This window comes from Heterocephalus glaber, unplaced genomic scaffold, assembly GCF_053883595.1.
Source record: "Heterocephalus glaber isolate CG9 unplaced genomic scaffold, H.glaber_assembly_v1.0 deba00001481, whole genome shotgun sequence".
Classification (NCBI taxonomy): Eukaryota; Metazoa; Chordata; class Mammalia; order Rodentia; family Bathyergidae; genus Heterocephalus; species Heterocephalus glaber.
Window position 1 is genome coordinate 46,164,214 of NW_028258317.1, and position 19,321 is coordinate 46,183,534.

The 19,321-nt window shown below is 34.4% G+C and overlaps 1 protein-coding gene across 6 annotated transcripts in view; it reads right to left on the reverse strand.

Annotated features, from left to right (window-relative positions):
• Positions 1 to 492: 492 nt before the first annotated feature.
• The window catches only part of Jak2 (Janus kinase 2), a 182,013-nt gene continuing 163,184 nt past the window's right edge, over positions 493 to 19,321 (reverse strand). For 5 of the 6 annotated variants that reach the window (XM_087183475.1, XM_013069696.3, XM_013069695.3 and 2 more), the window contains 6 exons: positions 15,459 to 15,648; positions 14,783 to 14,907; positions 14,447 to 14,619; positions 3,665 to 3,782; positions 2,088 to 2,201; positions 493 to 1,844 (listed from right to left, as the gene is read on the reverse strand). In XM_087183475.1, coding sequence (XP_087039601.1) covers positions 1,737 to 1,844; positions 2,088 to 2,201; positions 3,665 to 3,782; positions 14,447 to 14,619; positions 14,783 to 14,907; positions 15,459 to 15,648 — 828 coding nt within the window. In that variant the 3' untranslated portion in view covers positions 493 to 1,736. Of the gene's footprint in view, positions 1,845 to 2,087; positions 2,202 to 3,554; positions 3,783 to 14,446; positions 14,620 to 14,782; positions 14,908 to 15,458; positions 15,649 to 19,321 lie in introns of those variants that run through there. The other variant, XM_087183478.1, reaches the window with a different exon arrangement.

Sequence of the window (19,321 nt, forward strand, 5' to 3'; positions counted from 1 at the left end):
AGTTCATAAGTTTTAGAATAAATATCTGAAATAAATCATAATATATGGTGTGCTTTTATTTAAAAAGTAGTAGAATCCAAGATCTCTAAATTACATATAGAAATACTTGAGAAACCTTTCTAGATTGAATAGAAATTATATTCAAGGGTTGGGGATTTAGCTCAGTGGTACTGCTGCCTGCCTTGCAACCTCAAAGTCCTGAGTTTGATCGCCAGTACCAAAAAAAAAAAAAGAAATTATATTCATTTCATCCAAATATCTATTATGTCTTTATTTTTATCTAATACAGTTGTTATTTTTGATGATTTCAGTATCTTCTATCTACTGAAATTTTTTAAAGGATGTAAGGATTTCTTCCCTTCAACCAAAAATCGGAAATCTTAGATATAAGTTTTAAAAACCAGCACATACCACTGAAAATATGGAGACTATTCCTTGTTAACTATAAATTACCAAGTATTTTAACCTTTGTATAAATAAGACACACAGAAGAAAAAACCCACCATATTTTATTTTAGGTATGGTGTCTAAAATGGAGTAGCACTAAAACAGATGACAATAACAAATCTTTATACTTATTTGAAAATATGTATGCTCTCTCTTTTCTTAAAGATATAAATTATGGATTTTCTACTGGCATTCTTAAATGAAATTAACAAGCATATTTTTTCACCAATTTACCTTATTTCTTCTTTGTGCATGAGACTCTAACAAAACAAAGTCTCTTCTATGACTTCAATAGAACATGTGGAAACCTCTCAAACATATGTTCTTTAGAAAAAATATTCCTACCCCACTATGCATCTTAATGAGCACTTAGATTTTAGAAACTGTTTATGGCCTTGTGCTTAAATTTAATGCATGACCATCAGTCCCAGGGACTGAAGAATCTTACTGGCAACAGATCGAGGGATGACAATATTTCTGATATTCTTAATCTCAAAAATTTAAAACAATTCATTACAGTCTTAGAAAAATCTGGAGATATTTCTATTAAAAAAAACATTCACCACAAACAGACACAAGGGAAACAAATAAGAAAATAGATTATGTTATATCTTTGTAAGCTTCTTCCATTTCAAAATGTATTCCTTGGGGTTAGGAAATTTTTCTATACAAATAAAACTAGGCTTTTGTTCCCTCTTCATAGAAAAATATTTACAATACATGGAACTACAATCTAAAAGTATATACCTGCTTAATATTGCTGGACAGTGATACAGACGAACAAGAACACAAAGGTATTTATTCAATTTTCTGAGCATCATAATTTGTATAGTAGTTATTATACATCAACATGAAAAAATTAGAAAATATTATTAATGAACACAAGCCCTTGTGTAAACCACACAAGATCCCAAAGTATTATACATTCACTGTGGTAAAAACTGTACATATATATTCATCTTTAACATTGCAAAATTTTTTTACCTCTCAAAAAATTAAATTGAAAAAAGTCTTTTTTTTTCTTTTGTCAGAGAAGGATATATAACTAAGAGTCATGGAACTTTTTACAAAATTTCTTGCTTGAGATTTTTCCTGAATATCTTTTACAGATGTCCATATGAGGAAAAATTCACTAAACTTTGAAAGTTTTGAGCAGATATTTTCACATCTTTGCTGGCTAGATCATGATGTGTATAATAATTTTATGTGTAATAATAGTCCACAGCAATGTTAAATACAAAACTTTGTTTTGTAAGTCCGCTTTGGTCTCAGAGTAAAGGTCATTTCTTTCATCCAGCCATGCTGTCCCTTATTTGATCCACTCGAAGTGCTAGGTCCCTAAAGGAGGGGCGCTGGTTTACATTATTGTTCCAGCATTCTGTCATGATCATATAAATCTGTAAAAGAAAAAGTAAACCAAAATTACAATGGACACAAAGTACTATCTTTTAATTGGTGGAAAAGGTGAATTTGGAACTCCTAGTTAATTTTCCTTAAAAAAAGATTATGTATCATACCTGTGCCTTGATCCGGGTCATTTGTTAATGGTATTTGGCTAAAACCTTAGCAATTTCAGTGACCTTAAGATTCTGAATAACAAGAAAAAGATAACACACGATTATGTGGATTAAAAAAATTACCTCAACTGGGCATCCATCTGGTCGTGGTAATCTTCCATTATTCTTTAGGAGTTCTATCAAATGGAACACAATCATCTGTCCTTGTTTGTCATTGCCAATCATACGCATAAACTCCTGAAATACAAACCCACTTTTCAATTATTTTTCTTGTATATTCAATTTGAAACAGAATTCTTTTTCAGCTTCTTCCAGTAAGTAGAAAAAATTCAATATGTATATTTTTGTATATTTTAAAACCTTTTCAAAACAGACTATTAAGCATCAAAACTTGCTTTTCAGTCATACTTCAGATAAGACTATTAAATGTGGAACCTCTATTATGCCATTTCCACAACTGTATTATACTCAACCCAAATTCCTTGAGAAGGTCTAAAAACATATGTATGTTTTCTTATTGTTGCTTTGACACAATCAAACAATTATACTTTTATTCTAATATGAGAACCAGAGATAAAACATAAGTACTCATGAACAGGAATGTCCACTCTGTTCATGGAAGTGTTAAATGACTGAAAAATGGAAAATGACTGTCCAGAAGTATAAAACCCTATGATAGAAAGCAACTCAGTAATTAAAAGTTGTATCTGAGGTAAATGTTTACAGTACAGTAAAATACCCATAATGTAATACTTAATGAGAGGATAGCAAACTGTACAGTATGACCTTAGTTATGTATTTCTTTATAAAATTTTATTTATATTAAAATAAGTAAGCCTCAAAGAAAATAAAGATATTAAAGTGATTGTTTCTAATTGCATTAGAGATTATATTTGTATTTTCATTCTTTCTTATGTTGAAGCACAGGAAAAATTACTTTGAAAGTTTATTTTAACTTGTATAATAATTCCTAGAATGAGTGAGCTCACTGAATTTACTTGAAGTAATATTAAGAGATGCTATGGTTTAAGTGATATTACTTAAAGTAATATTAAGAGATGCTATGGTTTGGATCTTGTTTATCCTCTAAAGGTTTGTATGTTGGAATCCTAGTCCCCAGTGTGGCAGTGTTAAAGTAGGGACTTTCTGAAGTAGGGACTAATGGAAGATAATTAGATCACTGAGGGCACAGCCTTTAATGCTAGTCTCACAATGTCTCATGAGAGCAGATTGTTTTATAGAAAGAGCAAGACTGGCCCCTCCTGGTTCTCTGGCTTCAAATCTTGCTGTGTGATCCCTTCCACACACAAACTGTTCCCTTCTGCCTATGTGCCATGATGAGATATAGCCAAGGGGTCCCTCACTGGAAGCCGAAACGATGTGGCTGCTTGATACTGGACTTTCACACCTGGCCTCCACAACCCTGAGTTACATGAACCTGTTTCTTTATAAAGTACACAGTTCTGAGTACTCTGTTACATCAACAGAAAATTAACTAATATAAGAAAGTATACTAAACAGTGCTCTAACATCCTCCTTTTAAAGCTTTAAGTTACTAAATAAGTTTAGGGTTATTTTGTTGGATATCACCTTACGAATAAGCATCAAGAACTTCTAAAATGAGTTCTAGGCTTATTATTCGTTGAACAAAGCTTTTCTTGTGTAAAAAAAAAATGAAAGAAAATAAAAAGCACACTGACTGCTGGTGGACTTTTACTCTTCTCAATATATGTGAAAAGTTCATACAGAACTACTCCAAAACTCCAAACATCGGAGGCCACAGAAAACTTGCTCTCTGTCAGCGATTCTGGAGCATACCTATAAAACAGAAAGCATTTAAAAGACAGTTACTTCATGTTCCAACTTTTTGGTTTTTTTATATGTTGTTTTGTTTGTTTTTTGAGACAAGGTCTCACTTTGTAGAATAGGCTGGCCCTGAACTCACTATGTAGCCTGGGCTGGCCTCGAACTCATGGCAGTCCTCTTGCCTCAGACTGCACAGTGCTGGTAGTACAGGTGTATGCCACCACTCCTGGCTTCTCCAACTCTTTGATTTTTATCTACAAATCATTGTATTTAAAAAAAAACAAAATATTTGGGCATGGTGGCACATGCCTGTAATCCCAGCACTTGGGAGGCTGAGGCAGGAGGATCACTATGAGTTTGAGGCCATCTGGGGCTACACAGTGAGTTCAAGCCCAGCTTACACTGCAAAGTGAGGCTGTCTCAAAACGTCAAAATACATAAATATATATTGTGTTTCTCCAAAAGTAAGACTGAATATTACATTAATTTTTGCTTCAAAAGATGCTATAGGCTTATTTTCAGGGGATATCTTGTTTTTTTTCATGTACAACAATCTTCACTTATTCAAATATAGTCATCTGGAATATCACCATAGCTCCAAACACCAAACTCCAGCCTGAATTTCCTATAGAATTACTAGCCCCAATCTCTCATGTTCAGCAATAAGAGTTCTCCTTAAATGAGCACTTCTCGTCCATTTAGCCGGCTCATAGTCCCTTAAATAGTATCATCCACATATATATTAAAATCTCTCAAATATATGCTTATCTTGGGCTGGGGATTTAGCTCAGTGGTTCCGCCGCCTGCCTCACAAGCGCAAGGACCCGAGTTTGATCCCTGGTACCAAAAAAAAAAAGCTTATTTTTTTGTCTTTCTTTAGTGCTCTAGACTAAAGATTTCCACATAAAGATCTATAGGCAAACAGAACTCCATCCCCACCTTTCCAAATCCTGCTGATTATTTTTCTTATGCAATGAGTGGTATCATAATCTATTTACGTGCCTAAGCTAGATTCCTCTTTCACTCCAAAGTCTAATGAGCCACCAGTTTGTTTTACAATATATTCTAAATACATCTCAAATCAGTCTTTGAATGCACTATCCTCTTATGACTAGTACAGAAGTCTTCAAACTAGTGCAGAGTAACCCCAAGGATGCACAAAGGTTGCCAGAAGGATATGTTACAGTAAGAACTGTATAAGGATCCACCACAAGTTCAAATCCCTGTTTTAACAATTTAAAAAAATATTTTAAGTAGAAGCGTTTCCCCTCTAGTACTTAGTATCAATCCATAAGGCATGCTGAACATGTTTATAGCTTAAAACAAATGAGCATTTTGAACAATAAAAGCATTATAGATGACAAAGATGCTTTTAAATGAAATTGGATTATTTTTAGCATTATGTGCTCCTCAATGTGTAGAAACTTTATTGAATCACCAAATTCCCATTGCTTCATTATTTCTCTGCAAGCAAGTTGACTTCCTATGAATTTTTTTCCCATATGCTTATTGGTACATTTTAGGTATACATTATAATCACATTCATGATTGGAAATTTGTACCTGTACATGATGTATCTTGGTTCTTGTTTTTTCCCCTTCCCCTTCCCTCCCTTCCACCCTTCCACCCCTCCCTATTTACAAAAGCTTTGTTCCTGGTTTTTCCTTCTCTTCAAATGGATACACTTCGAGGCCATACTTTTAAGTGAAATAAGTAGGACATACATATATAAATACCGAATGGTTTCTCCTGTGTGAGAAACTGAAAGTGCAAATGAGGACCAAAATTTATAATAGATCATGTGCAATAGGAAGAAAAGGTTCAAAGGGGAAGGGGAAGTGGGAGGGTGGGGGAAAGGAAAAAATATGAGAAAAGAAGGAAACTGAATTTTTAAAAGATACGATGGTGAAACGTGATTTCAGATTTCAGATTTAGTATTTTCTAGGATTTGAATGTGTTCCCCCCAGAATTCATGTGTTGAAATTTAATGATCAACGTAAAAGTATTAAGAAGGAGGCCTTTAAGAGATGATTAGGCCAGGAGAGCTCCTCCCTCATGCATAAACCCCTACAAAAGAGACATCGTCACCCCCTCTTGTCTTTCCACCTTCTTCCATTTGAAGATGCAGTATTCCTCTCCTCCAGAGGATGCACCATCAAGGCACATCAAAGAAGCAGAGGGCCGGGGATTTAGCTCAGTGGTTCCACTGCCTGCCTCGCAAGTGCAAGGTCCCAAGTTTGAAAAAAAAAAAGAAGAAGCAGAGGGCAGACCTCACAAGACAACTGAACTTATCACAAACTCCCAGCCTCCAGGATTGTGGGAAATACATTTTTATGTTTCATAAATTACCCAGTCAATGAAATTTTGTGAGAATAATGGACTAAGACAGTTTATTATTCAATAAATTAGCTAAAACTTAAAACCTATTTTATTAACCTGTGTTCTGGTATATTTACACAAAATCCAGTCAACTTCATTATACTAAATGTTTAATACTTTCTACTTGCTATAAAAATGAAACTTTTTATCAACTGCCTATCTGATTAGTTTTTTACAGTATATAGCTTTTGTTTTCATTAAATACATGTCATTATCATAACTTAATATGAAATTATACAAGATATACATCCTCTAAAGTTTTTCTTTATTACTTTCATGATTTATTATTCCAGATATTCAGGCACAGAAACAAGTCTCCATTGTTATATAATTTGGTGGCTTTCCTTATACAAAGAATACAAAAATGAATATTTAAAATTTAAAAAGAAGAAATCTTGGAAGGAAGAGACTGTGCTTCAATGGCCTCATAATAAATATTCCTCTGCACATGTGTCTACCATTTATTTCTCAGCAATTTTTGTTTTTCTTTTGTTGCTGAGGAATGAATTCAGGCCACATGCATGCTAATATCAGCTTTTTAAAATAATATTTTATAAGATACTTACTTGAATTGAAAAATAAAGTCAGACTGTGAGGCCTGGTGTTGCCATATGGGTTACAGGAAGCACATTCTTCATAAAATCAACTCTGCCTTTAAGGCTACTCAAAGTGTGCTACATTTAAATTATATACATAATAAAAGATGTTATTAAAATATTGTATTGGAATTAAAAATATTGTTTTTCCAAACTCTTCTGAATGTATCAGTTCAAACAAGGCGTTCCATGTGAAAGTGTTACCAACATAATTTAATTGAAAAGCCTTTTTGGTATACTTCCTAGAAACAGAAAATGAATGGCTTTAATGAGGTTAGTAAGTCCAGTTTTGAAAGTCGAGTGGGTTTTATTGCTTTCAATAAAATTAAAAAGGAATGGATCTAATAAAACTGCCAGCTAATAATTTTTCTTGGGGTTTTTTTAGTACTGGGGATCGAACTCGGGACCTTGTGCTTGCGAGGCAGGCAGTGGAACCACTGAGCTAAATCCCCGGCCAAAATAGCATGTTTTTTAACATTGTTAGACATCTTTTTAATGTTTGGTTAAACATGCCATGAGCATCTGGAAAATCCTACTATATATCCATGAAAAAAATGACAATGAAGAGGCAAATAATACCTTAATGTTACTATGAAATATTTGGTACTCTTAGTGGGCATACCAGTGGTGCTCACACTTTAAAAACTGCTACTTTGGTTCCCAGCACCCAGGAGGCGGCTTCCGGGCCACTGTACCACCACCTCCCCCAGCACCACCTCCTCCCCCAGTGCAGAGGAGGTGAGCCGCTCCCAGCATCCAGGAGAGGGCTTCTGGGCCACCATACCACCCCCCTCAGTGCAGAGGAGGTGAGCCGCTCCCAGCACCCAAGAGGTGGCTTCTGGGCTACCGTACCACCTCCCCCCAGTGCAGAGGAGGTGAGCTGTGTGGCACCAGCAACATTCCCCCCTCATCCTCAAAATAAGAAGACACATAAACAAGTCTCAAAACTAGACTTCCAGATCACCTAAAGCAATCCCAAAGGGAAATGAGATGGAACACTGTGATACTCAACCACCTGGACTCCCTGACCTGGCAACAAAAGAGGATCTGGAAAAATAAAATAAGAAATAATTTCTCACATAACAGCAGAGATTGTACCCATAGTGCAAGACATGATTAATAAATCTAGAGAAGACACAGATAAAAAAATAAGAGGAACTGAGCAACATGATGGAACCTCAACCTAGGAAACAAATGCAATCCATAAAACAGATGCAAACAGATTTCCAGGAGATTAAAAACTCCATGGAAAGCTTACGCAGCAGAATGAGCCAATGTGAGGACAGAACTTCAGATATAGAAGATAAGATTATTTTGGTGACCAGGAAAAGAAAAATTCCTTTAAAATAGTAAGGGACCATGAGAAATCAATCCAGCAGCTGTTAGACAATGCAAAGAAGAATAATATAAGACTGATCAGAGTCAATGAAGAAACAGGCGACAATGCAGACGACATAAAAAAAAACTGTTCACAGAAGTGATGGCAGAAAACTTCCCAAACAAGGGGAAAGAACTTGACATACAGATAAGGCATATAAAACTCCAAATAGCCTTGATCAAAAAAAAAAATCTACACATAGGCATATAATAGTTAGGATTCCAGAAACCCAACAGAAGAACAAAATTCTACAAGGAGTGAGAGAAAAGAAACAAATCACATACAAAGGAAAGCCCATCAGAATCACAGCAGACTTCTCAACAAACCCTCAAGGCAAGAAGAGCTTGGAGTGATGTATTTCAAGCCCTAAAGGAAAACAGCCTCCAACCCAGATTGATGTACCCTGCAAAACTATCTTTCAAAATGGATGGAGAAATAAGACACTTTCATGACAAAGAGGACCTTGGGAACTTCATGAATACCAAGCCGGCACTCCAAAAAATTTTAGACAATATGCTAGGAAAAGACATTGAGGATCACGACCCCAGAAAGCCAGCAGAATGAATCCATTGGGCACAACAAGAAACTAAACGCAAAGAGGGAGAATCCAACAAACAGAAAAGGTCATGACAATGGTAAGTCAATTCGTATCAGTTATAAGCATCAATGTTTATGGTCTCAATTCACCAATCAAAAGAACTAGACTGGCAGAATGGGTCAAGAAGCAAGATCCAACAATATGCTGCATACAAGAAACATACTTAATACAAAAAGAAACCCACAGACTGAAAGATAAAGGGTGGAAAACAATACTCCGTGTGACAGGAACCCGAAAAAATGCAGGAGTAGCTATCCTCTTTGCAGATCAAGTGGATTTCAAACCAAAATCTGAAACATTTCTGGTCCCATGAATTTCAGATAAAGGATAGTCAACTGTATGTACAAATCTATTGTGAACATGTGTTTTTATTCCTCTTAAGTAAAAACTTAAGAACAGAACTGTTGGTTCTTAATAGTAATACAAGAAATTTCTATATTGTTTTCCAAAATGGTTTTATCATTTTACATTCACATTAGCAGTATTAGAAAGTTCTAACTGGTTCACACCTAAGCTGACATTTGTTCTTTTAAAACTTTTAACTTCATCTCCCTAATGAGTGAATAATATGATCTTGTTATTGTACTGATTAGTATTTTTCTGATTCTAGTGTTGCACACCTTCCTTGTGCTGCACTGGCTATTTATCATCTTCTTGTGTCTACTTTTTAATGGGGTTGTCTATTAATGAGCTGTAAGAGTTCTTTATGTATTCTGGTCATGGGTTATATGTATTGTACATATGGTATGTTTAAGGACTACTTTTCATTTTCTTTTTTTTTTTTACTTTTCATTTTCTTAACAATGTCTTTTGAAGTTCTACATTTTGATAGAATCTCATTTATTAATTTTTTTCTTTCATACATCATGTTTTTTGTATCCTAGCCTACCCTAAATTCATGAACAGTTTCCCTTATAATTTCTTCTTAAAGTTTTATAGTTTTAGTCTTTCATATTTAGGTTCATAGATCCCTTCAAGTTATTTTTATGTAGGAAAATAAAGGGTTGAGGTTAATTTTTTTACATTCATGTAACAGGTATTCTGATACCATTTGCTGAAAACACTATCTTTTCCTCTGCTCTTGAGTTGAGTTTATGTTCTATAAAATGTTAATGCTAAATAATCTCTCAAAACTCAGTGGACCATATATGTGTGGTTCTATTTCTAGATTCTCTGTTTTATTCCAATAATCTATGTGTCTTTCCTTACACCAGCACTGCCTTGATTACTGTGGCTTTACAGGAAGTCTTAAAATTAGGTACTAAATGTCTTCCAACACTTTTTTTCTTTTTACTTTTCTAGATCCTTTTACTCCTACATAACTTTTAAATTTCAATATCCAATTCTTCATTTACAGCAAGTACACATAGACCTGAATTTTTATATATACCTTGTGTTTTTTAATCCTGCTAAATTCAAATACAAGTTCTAGAGGGTCTTAGAGATTTATTAGTATTTTCTCTGTAGATGATCATTTCATCTACATATAAAGATTTTACTTCTACCTTGCCAAGCCTATGCTAATTGCTTCTTTTTATTGCCAGACTATTTTGGTTTGGGCCTATGTTTCAAAGTTTAATGGACAGATGAAGAATAGGCATATCTCCCCTTGTTCCCCACCTTAGGGAGAAAGCATTTATTTTTTCCATTCGTGTAAGGTGTTTTTGCTGGAAGTATAGAGTACATGTCTTATCTGTTCTACTTCTGTTCTGTTCTACTTGTATTCCCCTGAAAGCTTTTACCAAGAACAGCTGTAGAATTTAGTCCAATACTTTTTATGCAATTAATGACAGGATCATATGGCTTTTTCCTTTCCTCTGTTAAAATGACTTATGGGGGTGGATCTTCCAATGCTGAACCAACACTGCCATCCCTATAATAAAACCACTTTCTACATACTGCCAGATCTGACTTCTAATAGTTTGTTTTCTTAAACAAATTTTTATCTATGTTCATACTTTTTTCTTCTATTATCTTTATCGTTTTAGTATCGGCACAATGTTGATTTCCTCAAATGAGGGGAGAAGTATTCATTCTTTTATCTGCTTTAAATGTTTGATATAATTCATCAGTTAAAATGTATATGAGCCTGTTGTTGTCATACAGGTAGGTTTTCAGGCTAGGAATATACTTTCTTTATTAGGTGCTATTCAAATTTTATAGTTCTTCCAGAGTTAGTTTCATTAATTTATCTTCTAAGGTACTTCTTAGAAGTTGTCAAATTTATTTCAAAAAAATTTTTGTAATATGCTTTCTATATCCTTTTAAATTCTGTAAAATCTGTGGTAAATCCTCTAAATTTTGATATTGTTATTAAAGCAATGTATAATTGATATTGCATAATAGGAAGAAAAGGTCTAAAGGAGTAGGGGAAGTCAGAGGGGTAGGGAAATGGAAAGAAGGGAAAAGAAAAAATATGAGAAAAGGAAAAAAAATGGAAACAAAGTCTTTGCAAATAGGGAAAGGTGGAGGGGGTGAAGGCAGGGCAGGGGAAGGGGAAAAAATAAGAACCAAGATACATCACGTAAAGGCACAAGAACCCAATGATGAATGTAACTGTATTTTATACCTAAAATGTACCAATAAACAATGAAAGAAGAAAAGAAGAAGAAAGAAAAAGAACTGCTACTTTACGAAAAATAAACCTACCTTAAATATGAGTTTTACATGTTACCTACCTGGATAAAACCTCCAATTTCCCACCTTATACACTGTGTATTGAGTGAAGTCCGAACTCATCAACATGGTGTGCGGGACTTCTCTTGGGCCATTTGTCCTGCTCTAACAATACTCAATACTAGGTATTTTATAAAGAATAGAAATGTATTGGGAAGTCCAAGGGCACGGTATATAGACAGACAGATTTAGCTGTTGGGTGAAGGCTGCTCTCTCTGCTTTTAAGATGGTGTCTTGATAGCGCAACCTCCAGAGGGGAAGAGCACTGCGTCCCCATGTGGAAGAAGGCAGAAGGACAAGAAGGACCAAACTCTCATAAGGGCCTTAATCAATCTCACTCCCATGGAAGCAACCTTATGGGCTAATTATCTCTTCAAGGCCTCCCTCTAATGCTATCACATTGGCAACATTCAAACCATAGCAGGGCTCTTTCCAGCCCCATTACTCCTTGTTTGTTCTGTGATTATGCCATGCACTTGTAAGCCCCAATCCTCTCCTTGTCAATCTCCTCCTAGAATGCCTTTCTTCTATCTGGTAAGCTTCTACTAATCATATTTGAAAAGTCCTTCTTGTTGTTTTCTCTGATGATTGAATTAAACCCTCAGCAGAATTATTTGCACTCTTGTTTCCCCATTATCTTCATTACTGCATTTCCACAATGGATTGCAATTTGATTATATACCTGATTTTTTAAAAATTATGGGCCCTTTAAGGGAAGGGATTAGAACAGTGGTGACAACTTATGGCATGGGTATTACTGTGTTTTTCTTTTAAGACAAAAGATTTTAATGTATGGGGTGCTTTTTCAAAACTAAGACCTCAATATTCAGGTTTAATTGCAGTGTTGGCACTTTGTAATAAATAAGCAGGTTTTGGACTGCGGTTTGGCACTTGGGGTCTAAAAGATTCCCTATCACTGGATTAGCGGTAGTGGACCTGTGAGCTGAATACACCTTCCAAAGAAAACATTTTGTTTTAGTTCAGCCTTTCTACTTAAGGATAATCTTTCTTTTCTGAGGCTAGTCTTATTCTATTTTATTTTTTTTTACTGCTTTTTTGAGACAAGGTCTCACCATGTAGTCCAGGCTGGCCTCAAATGAACGGCAATCCTGCCTCAGCCTCCTGAGTGCTGGGATTACAGGAGTCCAGCACCACACCTGGCCTTATCTTCTTATTCAAAGCTTTCTGTATGGTTTCTGGAGCACATTAGGTACTTTAAAAAATGTCTATTAATTGTTTTCATTAAGTTTGCCCAAATTATTGGACCATCATACAACCAATGTTTAATGATTGCCAGTTAATTCCATTCAATTTATTTAATTTCTCACGCTGGGGGAAAGAAAGAATGAAATTCATGTATTTTTGGGGCACATGACCAAAAGAAATGGTCATATTTATTTGAATCTTACTTTAATTTGATGTAGGTAATGCTAATGATTATCATGAAGACATTCTTTGAAATTTGTGGGTTTTTTGGTACCAGGGATCGAACTTGGGACCTTGTGCTTGCAAAGCAGGCGGCAGAACCACTGAGCTAAATCCCCGGCCCAAAATTTGTTTTTAATATATGAAAACTAAAAAAACCTATACAAATTAGAGAACAATGAATAACCATATACCAGCTAAACTCATTGCCTCTCTTTGCATATATTACTCTCTACCCCACTTCCACTGGATACATATAAAAATGAACCCTAGACATGATAGTATTTCAACCATAATTATTTCAGGATACATCTCTGAATGTCTAAAACATAGCAACTCATCTTTAAAACACATTCATACCATTATAAATTACTCTACTGTGAAAATAATCAATTTGTTCTAAATTACTGGTGATTTTTCACCTCATTTCTTTCTAGACTAACATTTATAATAGCTAAGATCAGTTGTAAAATTTATATATACAAAATAATATCACCTAGCTAGCACATATGGATGACTCATGAACATACCAGTAACAAAATAAACAACTGATATATTTCCAGTAATTCTGGTAAATCCCAGAAAAATACTTATAGACAGTTCTATTATTTGCATTAGTACTTCTAATTTTCAGTTCAGAAATGAATAATTAAATAAAACAAGGCCGAGGATTTAGCTCAGTGGCTCTATGCCTGGCTGGCAAGTGAAGGGTCCTGAGTTTTATTACTGGTATGGGATGGGGGTGGGAGGAATTAAAACATACTTAAATAAACAAAATTCCTTTAACACTAATATCTGACTCAAACTACATTGTCTAGTTATATTATTTCAGCAGAAACATAAACCCAGAATTAAAGTCCATTGGAAATGTACACAAAACCAAAACAAATATATTTTACCAAAACATCCCTAGAAAGGTATACCATAAAGGAATGAAGGCATAAAAAAGAAAACTTTACATCAACAAAAACAACCATATATACCTCATTTTAAAAAAAGAACTTTGCAGGCCAGGGATGTAGCTCAGTGGTGCCACGCCTGCCTCACAAGCACAAGGTCCTGAGTTGATCCCCAGTGTGTGTGCGTGTGTGTGGGTGAATGTTGATTACTCCTCACAATTAATTGACAATTTTAATTGAAGTACTTCAGACTTCAGTTTTTCAGATCTTGCAATGTTTACATAGATTTTAGTGGTTCAGCATCCTTACCTGAAAATCCAATTCTGAAATGCTCTAAAATCTGCAACTTTTTTTTTTTTTTGTACCGGGGATCAAACTCGGAACCTTGTGCTTTCCAGGGAGGCGCCAGACCCACTGAGCTAAATCCCCGGCCATTCTGCAACTTTTTGAGTGTCATGTTAGTATTCAAAAGGCTTCAGATTTCAATGTTTTGCATTTTCGTATAAGGAATGCTCATTTGTAATCATAATAATATATATTTTCCAAGAGTCATAAAGATTAAATGAGATAATCCATGAAATGCATTTAGCCAAATGTAAAGCATATATTTTTTACTATAAAAATTAAACATTATTAAGTTCATTATTCTATATTAAATAACTGTAAAGTAAAATTTAAAGTTTGCATTCTACATTTTTTAATGTACTGAAAAACTCTGTACTCACCAGAATATGGGACTTTCACCTGGTTCTTTCACTTTGTAGTATTCTTTGTCTTGTGGCAAGACTTTGGTTAATCCAAAATCTCCAATTTTAACTCTGTTCTCATTCTCCACCAATATATTTCTTGTTGCCAGATCCCTGTGTATGTATCTTTTTGTCCCAAGGTACTCCATACCCTATGGTTAAGATAGCATTCTTCTTTCAACTAGTTGTATAAACAAATTTAAATGGCTCTACCTCCATAAATTCCCTTTTTAAGCTAAGAAATAGTGTAAAGAATTTATTAATTACTTCAACATTCTCACTCCATCTACAACATATAACCAGAATATTAGGTACCTTGCATATCTGAGATGTGTACTGCAGAAGTTTTTTGTGATCTATCCGTTCTTTGTGTTTTTGGAGATAGTCTCGTAAACTTCCATATGGTAAATATTCCATAATTAATCTTAGATTACGCCGGCCTTTGAATACACAGATGGAACAGAATGTTTATACTTTGATATAATTTACTATTTCAATACTGTATAAACAGTCTCTCCCTTCCCCGCAGGTCTACGATGATAACATTTTATTGTAAAATTAAAGATGATGTAGTATTACAGGGTCTTTGCATTCAAAAATTTTGGAGAGAAGCTCTAAAAATAATTATGTTTTAGACTTCTTTAATTCTTCAGCCAAACCATAAGTTGATAAGAAAACTTTTCTCATTATATTGAACTAAAACATGCAATTTAAAAATATTATTCTGATAAAATATATAAGGAAATATATACTTTTTTAACAAAACAAAATTCTCTTTAGCTTAAGCAAGTGGTGAAAATAATCAACTAGCTGAAAACTTCTTGTAGTTACAGTCCATGATCACCACACACAATCTCTAGTCATATAGAGTGCATATCTCTCTGGGTACTGGCACATGGTTAAGTCCAGATCTTTAGACATTATATGTTTCTACTACCCAGGATGCCAAAGACATACTGTAAATATAGAATAGGCTTAATGGGCAACATACCAGCACTGTAGCAGACTCCTTTGTATTTTACAATGTTGTCATGCTGTAGGGATTTCAAGATTTCAATTTCCCTTTCAAAGTCTCTGAGGTGCTCTTCAGTACTGTGCTGGAGCTTTTTCACAGCTACCACCTCCCCTGTGTTATCCTGTAGAGGGTCATACCGGCACATCTCCACACTGCCAAAATTACCCTAAAGAACATGCTACATTAGGAAGGGAAACCTCAAGTTTTCAAGACAAAATATTAATCAATTCTTATAATACAGGAAACCTTAGTTGCAAGAATTAGTAGACATATATCTAAGCTAATATAAGGCAACTTTTTGAGCAAGAAAAGGAAATACTATCTCAACAGGTGGGTAGTAGTAAGCCTATAAATTTAATTTCTTCAAGAAGAATTACAGACTAAAACTTAAAGTACTTCAAAAAGGGATGTGATAAAATGATAAACATGAATTATTAGGATAAGTAAATAGACATGCTAGAGGATTCCTAAATTTCTATCACCATTTTCAGGAAGAACTTTCCTTCTTTACAATGTATCCTCGAATCCCGGTACTGAGAAAAAAACCAAAAAACCATAAATACAGTGTATCCTTTGATATTACTATTAGTGATCCAGATGAAATAAAGGCCTGGTATGGAATCAATGTCTATGCCCCCTCAAAATTTATCTGATTAACTTCTAATTCCAGTATGATTGTATTTTGAGATAAGGCCTTGTGAGGAAGTAATAAAGGTAAAGAGAGGATATAAAAGCGGGTCTCTAATGCAATACGGCTGCTGCCCTTATAATAACAGGAAGAAACACCAGAGCCTTCTCTCCTATGGGGACATACCAAGAAAGTGGCCATTTGCAAGCCAAGAAAAGTGGCCTAAGAAGAAGTACAGATGGCCAATAAATACACAAAAAATGTTCAACATTGCTGGCCACTAAAGAAAGGCAAATTGAAATGAAACTGAAATACTATCTTACTTCTGAAAAAATAGCTATCATCAAGAAATCAAATAATAAGAAATGCTAGTGAGGCTGTGAGGAAAAAGGAACTCTTTTACATTGTTGGTGATAGTATATATGACTACAACCACTATGAACATCAGTATGGAGATTCCTCAAAAAACTAAAAATTGAAATTCCATTTGACTCCTTCTAGTAATCTTCCCAAAAGAGTTAAAATAATCATATTTACCATGATACATGCATACATGCATGTTGTACATGCATACCCATGTTTACAGCAGCACAATTTTTAATAGCTAAATCTGGGAAATAACCTATACATCTATCAACAGTTGAATGGATAAAGAAATGTGGCATTTATACACAGTGGAGTACTATTCTGCAGTAAGGATAAACTTGAGGCATCTATAGGTGTATGGTTGCATCTGAAGACCATAATGTTAAGTGAAATAAATCAGACACACAAGTTTAAATATCGCGTGGTTTCTCTTATATGAGACACTCAAAATATAAATAAAGAGCAAAATAAAGGATAATGGAAAGTAAGGAGATCTTTTTCAAATGGCAAGGGGAACAAGAGATACAGGGGAGAGAGAAGGAAAGGAAAAAGGATTGAAAAAGAGAGCAAGAAAAAATGGAAATAAAACTTTTCAAATGGAAAGGAGATTAAGAATTGAGGGAGCAGGGAAGGATGAGAGGACATAAAAAAGAATGTGTTCTACACATCTGCAAATTCCCCATGATAAATGTAATCATTAGGTACTGCAAACACATACTAATAAAAATACATTAATTAAAAAAAAAGAAGAGGCCTAAACAGAAACCAAAAGCTGATGAAACTTTAATCTTGAACTTTCCAGCCCTACAGATCTGTGAGTTATGTTATTTATTTATTTTTATTTTTTCCTTTTTTTTTTTTTTTTGTACCGGGGATCAAACTATTATTTTTATTTTTTGGTACCAGGGATTGAACTCGGGTCCTCGCGCCTGCGCAGCAGGTAGCGAAACCACTGAGCTAAATCCCCGGCCTAGCAATGTTATTTTTTTAAACTACCCACGCATCCCACAGTATTTTGTTATGGCAGTCCAAGCAGACTAATACAGTGACATTTATTTGTTTAAGAAAGTAAGACTTTAGCTGGACGTGATGGCACACACCTATAATCCTAGCGCTCTGAGAGGGTGAGGCACAAAGACTGCAAGTTTCAGTTCTGCCTTGACAATTTAGCAACTTGGCAAGACCCTGTCTCAAAATTTAAAAAAATAAAAATTTTAAAGGCTGGGATATAGCTTAGTGAAAAGAAAGGCTCAAGGCTTAACCTCCATTACCAAAAAAAAAAAATGATATATACAAAAAATAATATATATTTTTCTAAATTAAATCTCTAATGAAGAGTTCAGAAGACCACAGCAAGGTAAATAAGATCTGGGACTCTTGAGTCAGACTAGATTTAGAATCTTGGTCACTACTTACTGTTTTTGTAGCCCTGCGCAATTTACTTCCCTCTTTGAACACCTGTTTGTTCCTCCTTAAAATGGAGGATAGGGGCCAGGGATTTAGCTCAACGGTTTCGCCGCCTGCTGTGCAAGTGCAAGGACCCGAGTTTGATCCCCAGTACCAAAAAAAAAAAAAAATGGAGGATAAATGTCTGTCTTATTTCACTGTTGTCAGACATCATTCTAAAAGATATTTCAAAAATAAAACTGGGGAATAAGTTTTATATCCTTTCCCCTTACTTAACAAATGTGTCAAAATTTATTTTCCAGTGCCATTATACATTATATAGTCCTTAAAAATATGATTTTAATTACTATATGCTGTCAGTGAATGTAGCAATCATTTAAATTGGAAATAATGTCTGCTAAAAAGATTTTAAAATATGCTCATGTCACTGTAATGATATTCATATTCATAAATGTCTATATACATCTATATTAAGGATACTTAAGAGTTGGCTGTTCAAAAGATGAAGGCATTTCAAAATCCCTTAACATCTACTGCATCAGAAGCTCTCTAAAAAGGGGAAGCAATTTGTATTCTAATAAACAATGGAAAAGTGTCTATCACATCTCCACCAACACTGGCCACTATAATTTTTCTGCAATTTGTCAATTTTATTGGCAAAAATCAGTTACTATTTTAATTTCAAATGCTTCAACTATATTTCAGAAGATGGTGAAGGCAAATGCTAAGAGCATGAAAAAATATTTAGAATAAGAAACTAGAAGGGAATGGCATGGGAACAAAGAAAGCATGTAAGGGAGAGTAAAAGTGCCACAGTAAAAGAATAAGTACCTAGCCAGTGTTAAAGATTACTTTTTGCAATGTAGATAAACATTTATATCTTATTTATCACATGACAGATGGAAGTACAAATGGAAAAAAATTTAAATTTGTATTGTTCCTACATTAGGAAATGACAAGAAAAGTGAAGCAAGTAATCAAGTGAAGGAAGGGTAATATAATTGTGGATACTACTAAAAGCAGAGTTTAATCTACCAGGAAATCTACCCATCTAGGAAAGGAAACAGCTAAATATAGAAGGTACCTAATAGGCTCTAAGAAGAAGAAAGTGTCACACTCAAATAAATAACCTAATGATGAACCTCAAGGTTCCAGAAAAGCAAGAACCAACCAAACCCCAAACCACCAGAAGGAAGGAAACGATAAAGATCAGAGTGGAAATTAATGAAAAATTTAAAAATACAAAGGTCAATGAATCAATGAATTAGTTCATTGAAAAGATAAATAAGATTGATAAGTCCTCAGTAAAATTTACCAAAAGAGAAGACCCAAATTAATAAAATTAGAAATAAAAAGTTAAATTACAACAGATACCACTGAAACCCACAAGTAATCATAATTTCAAAATTTATATACCAACAAATTGGATAGTCTGGGA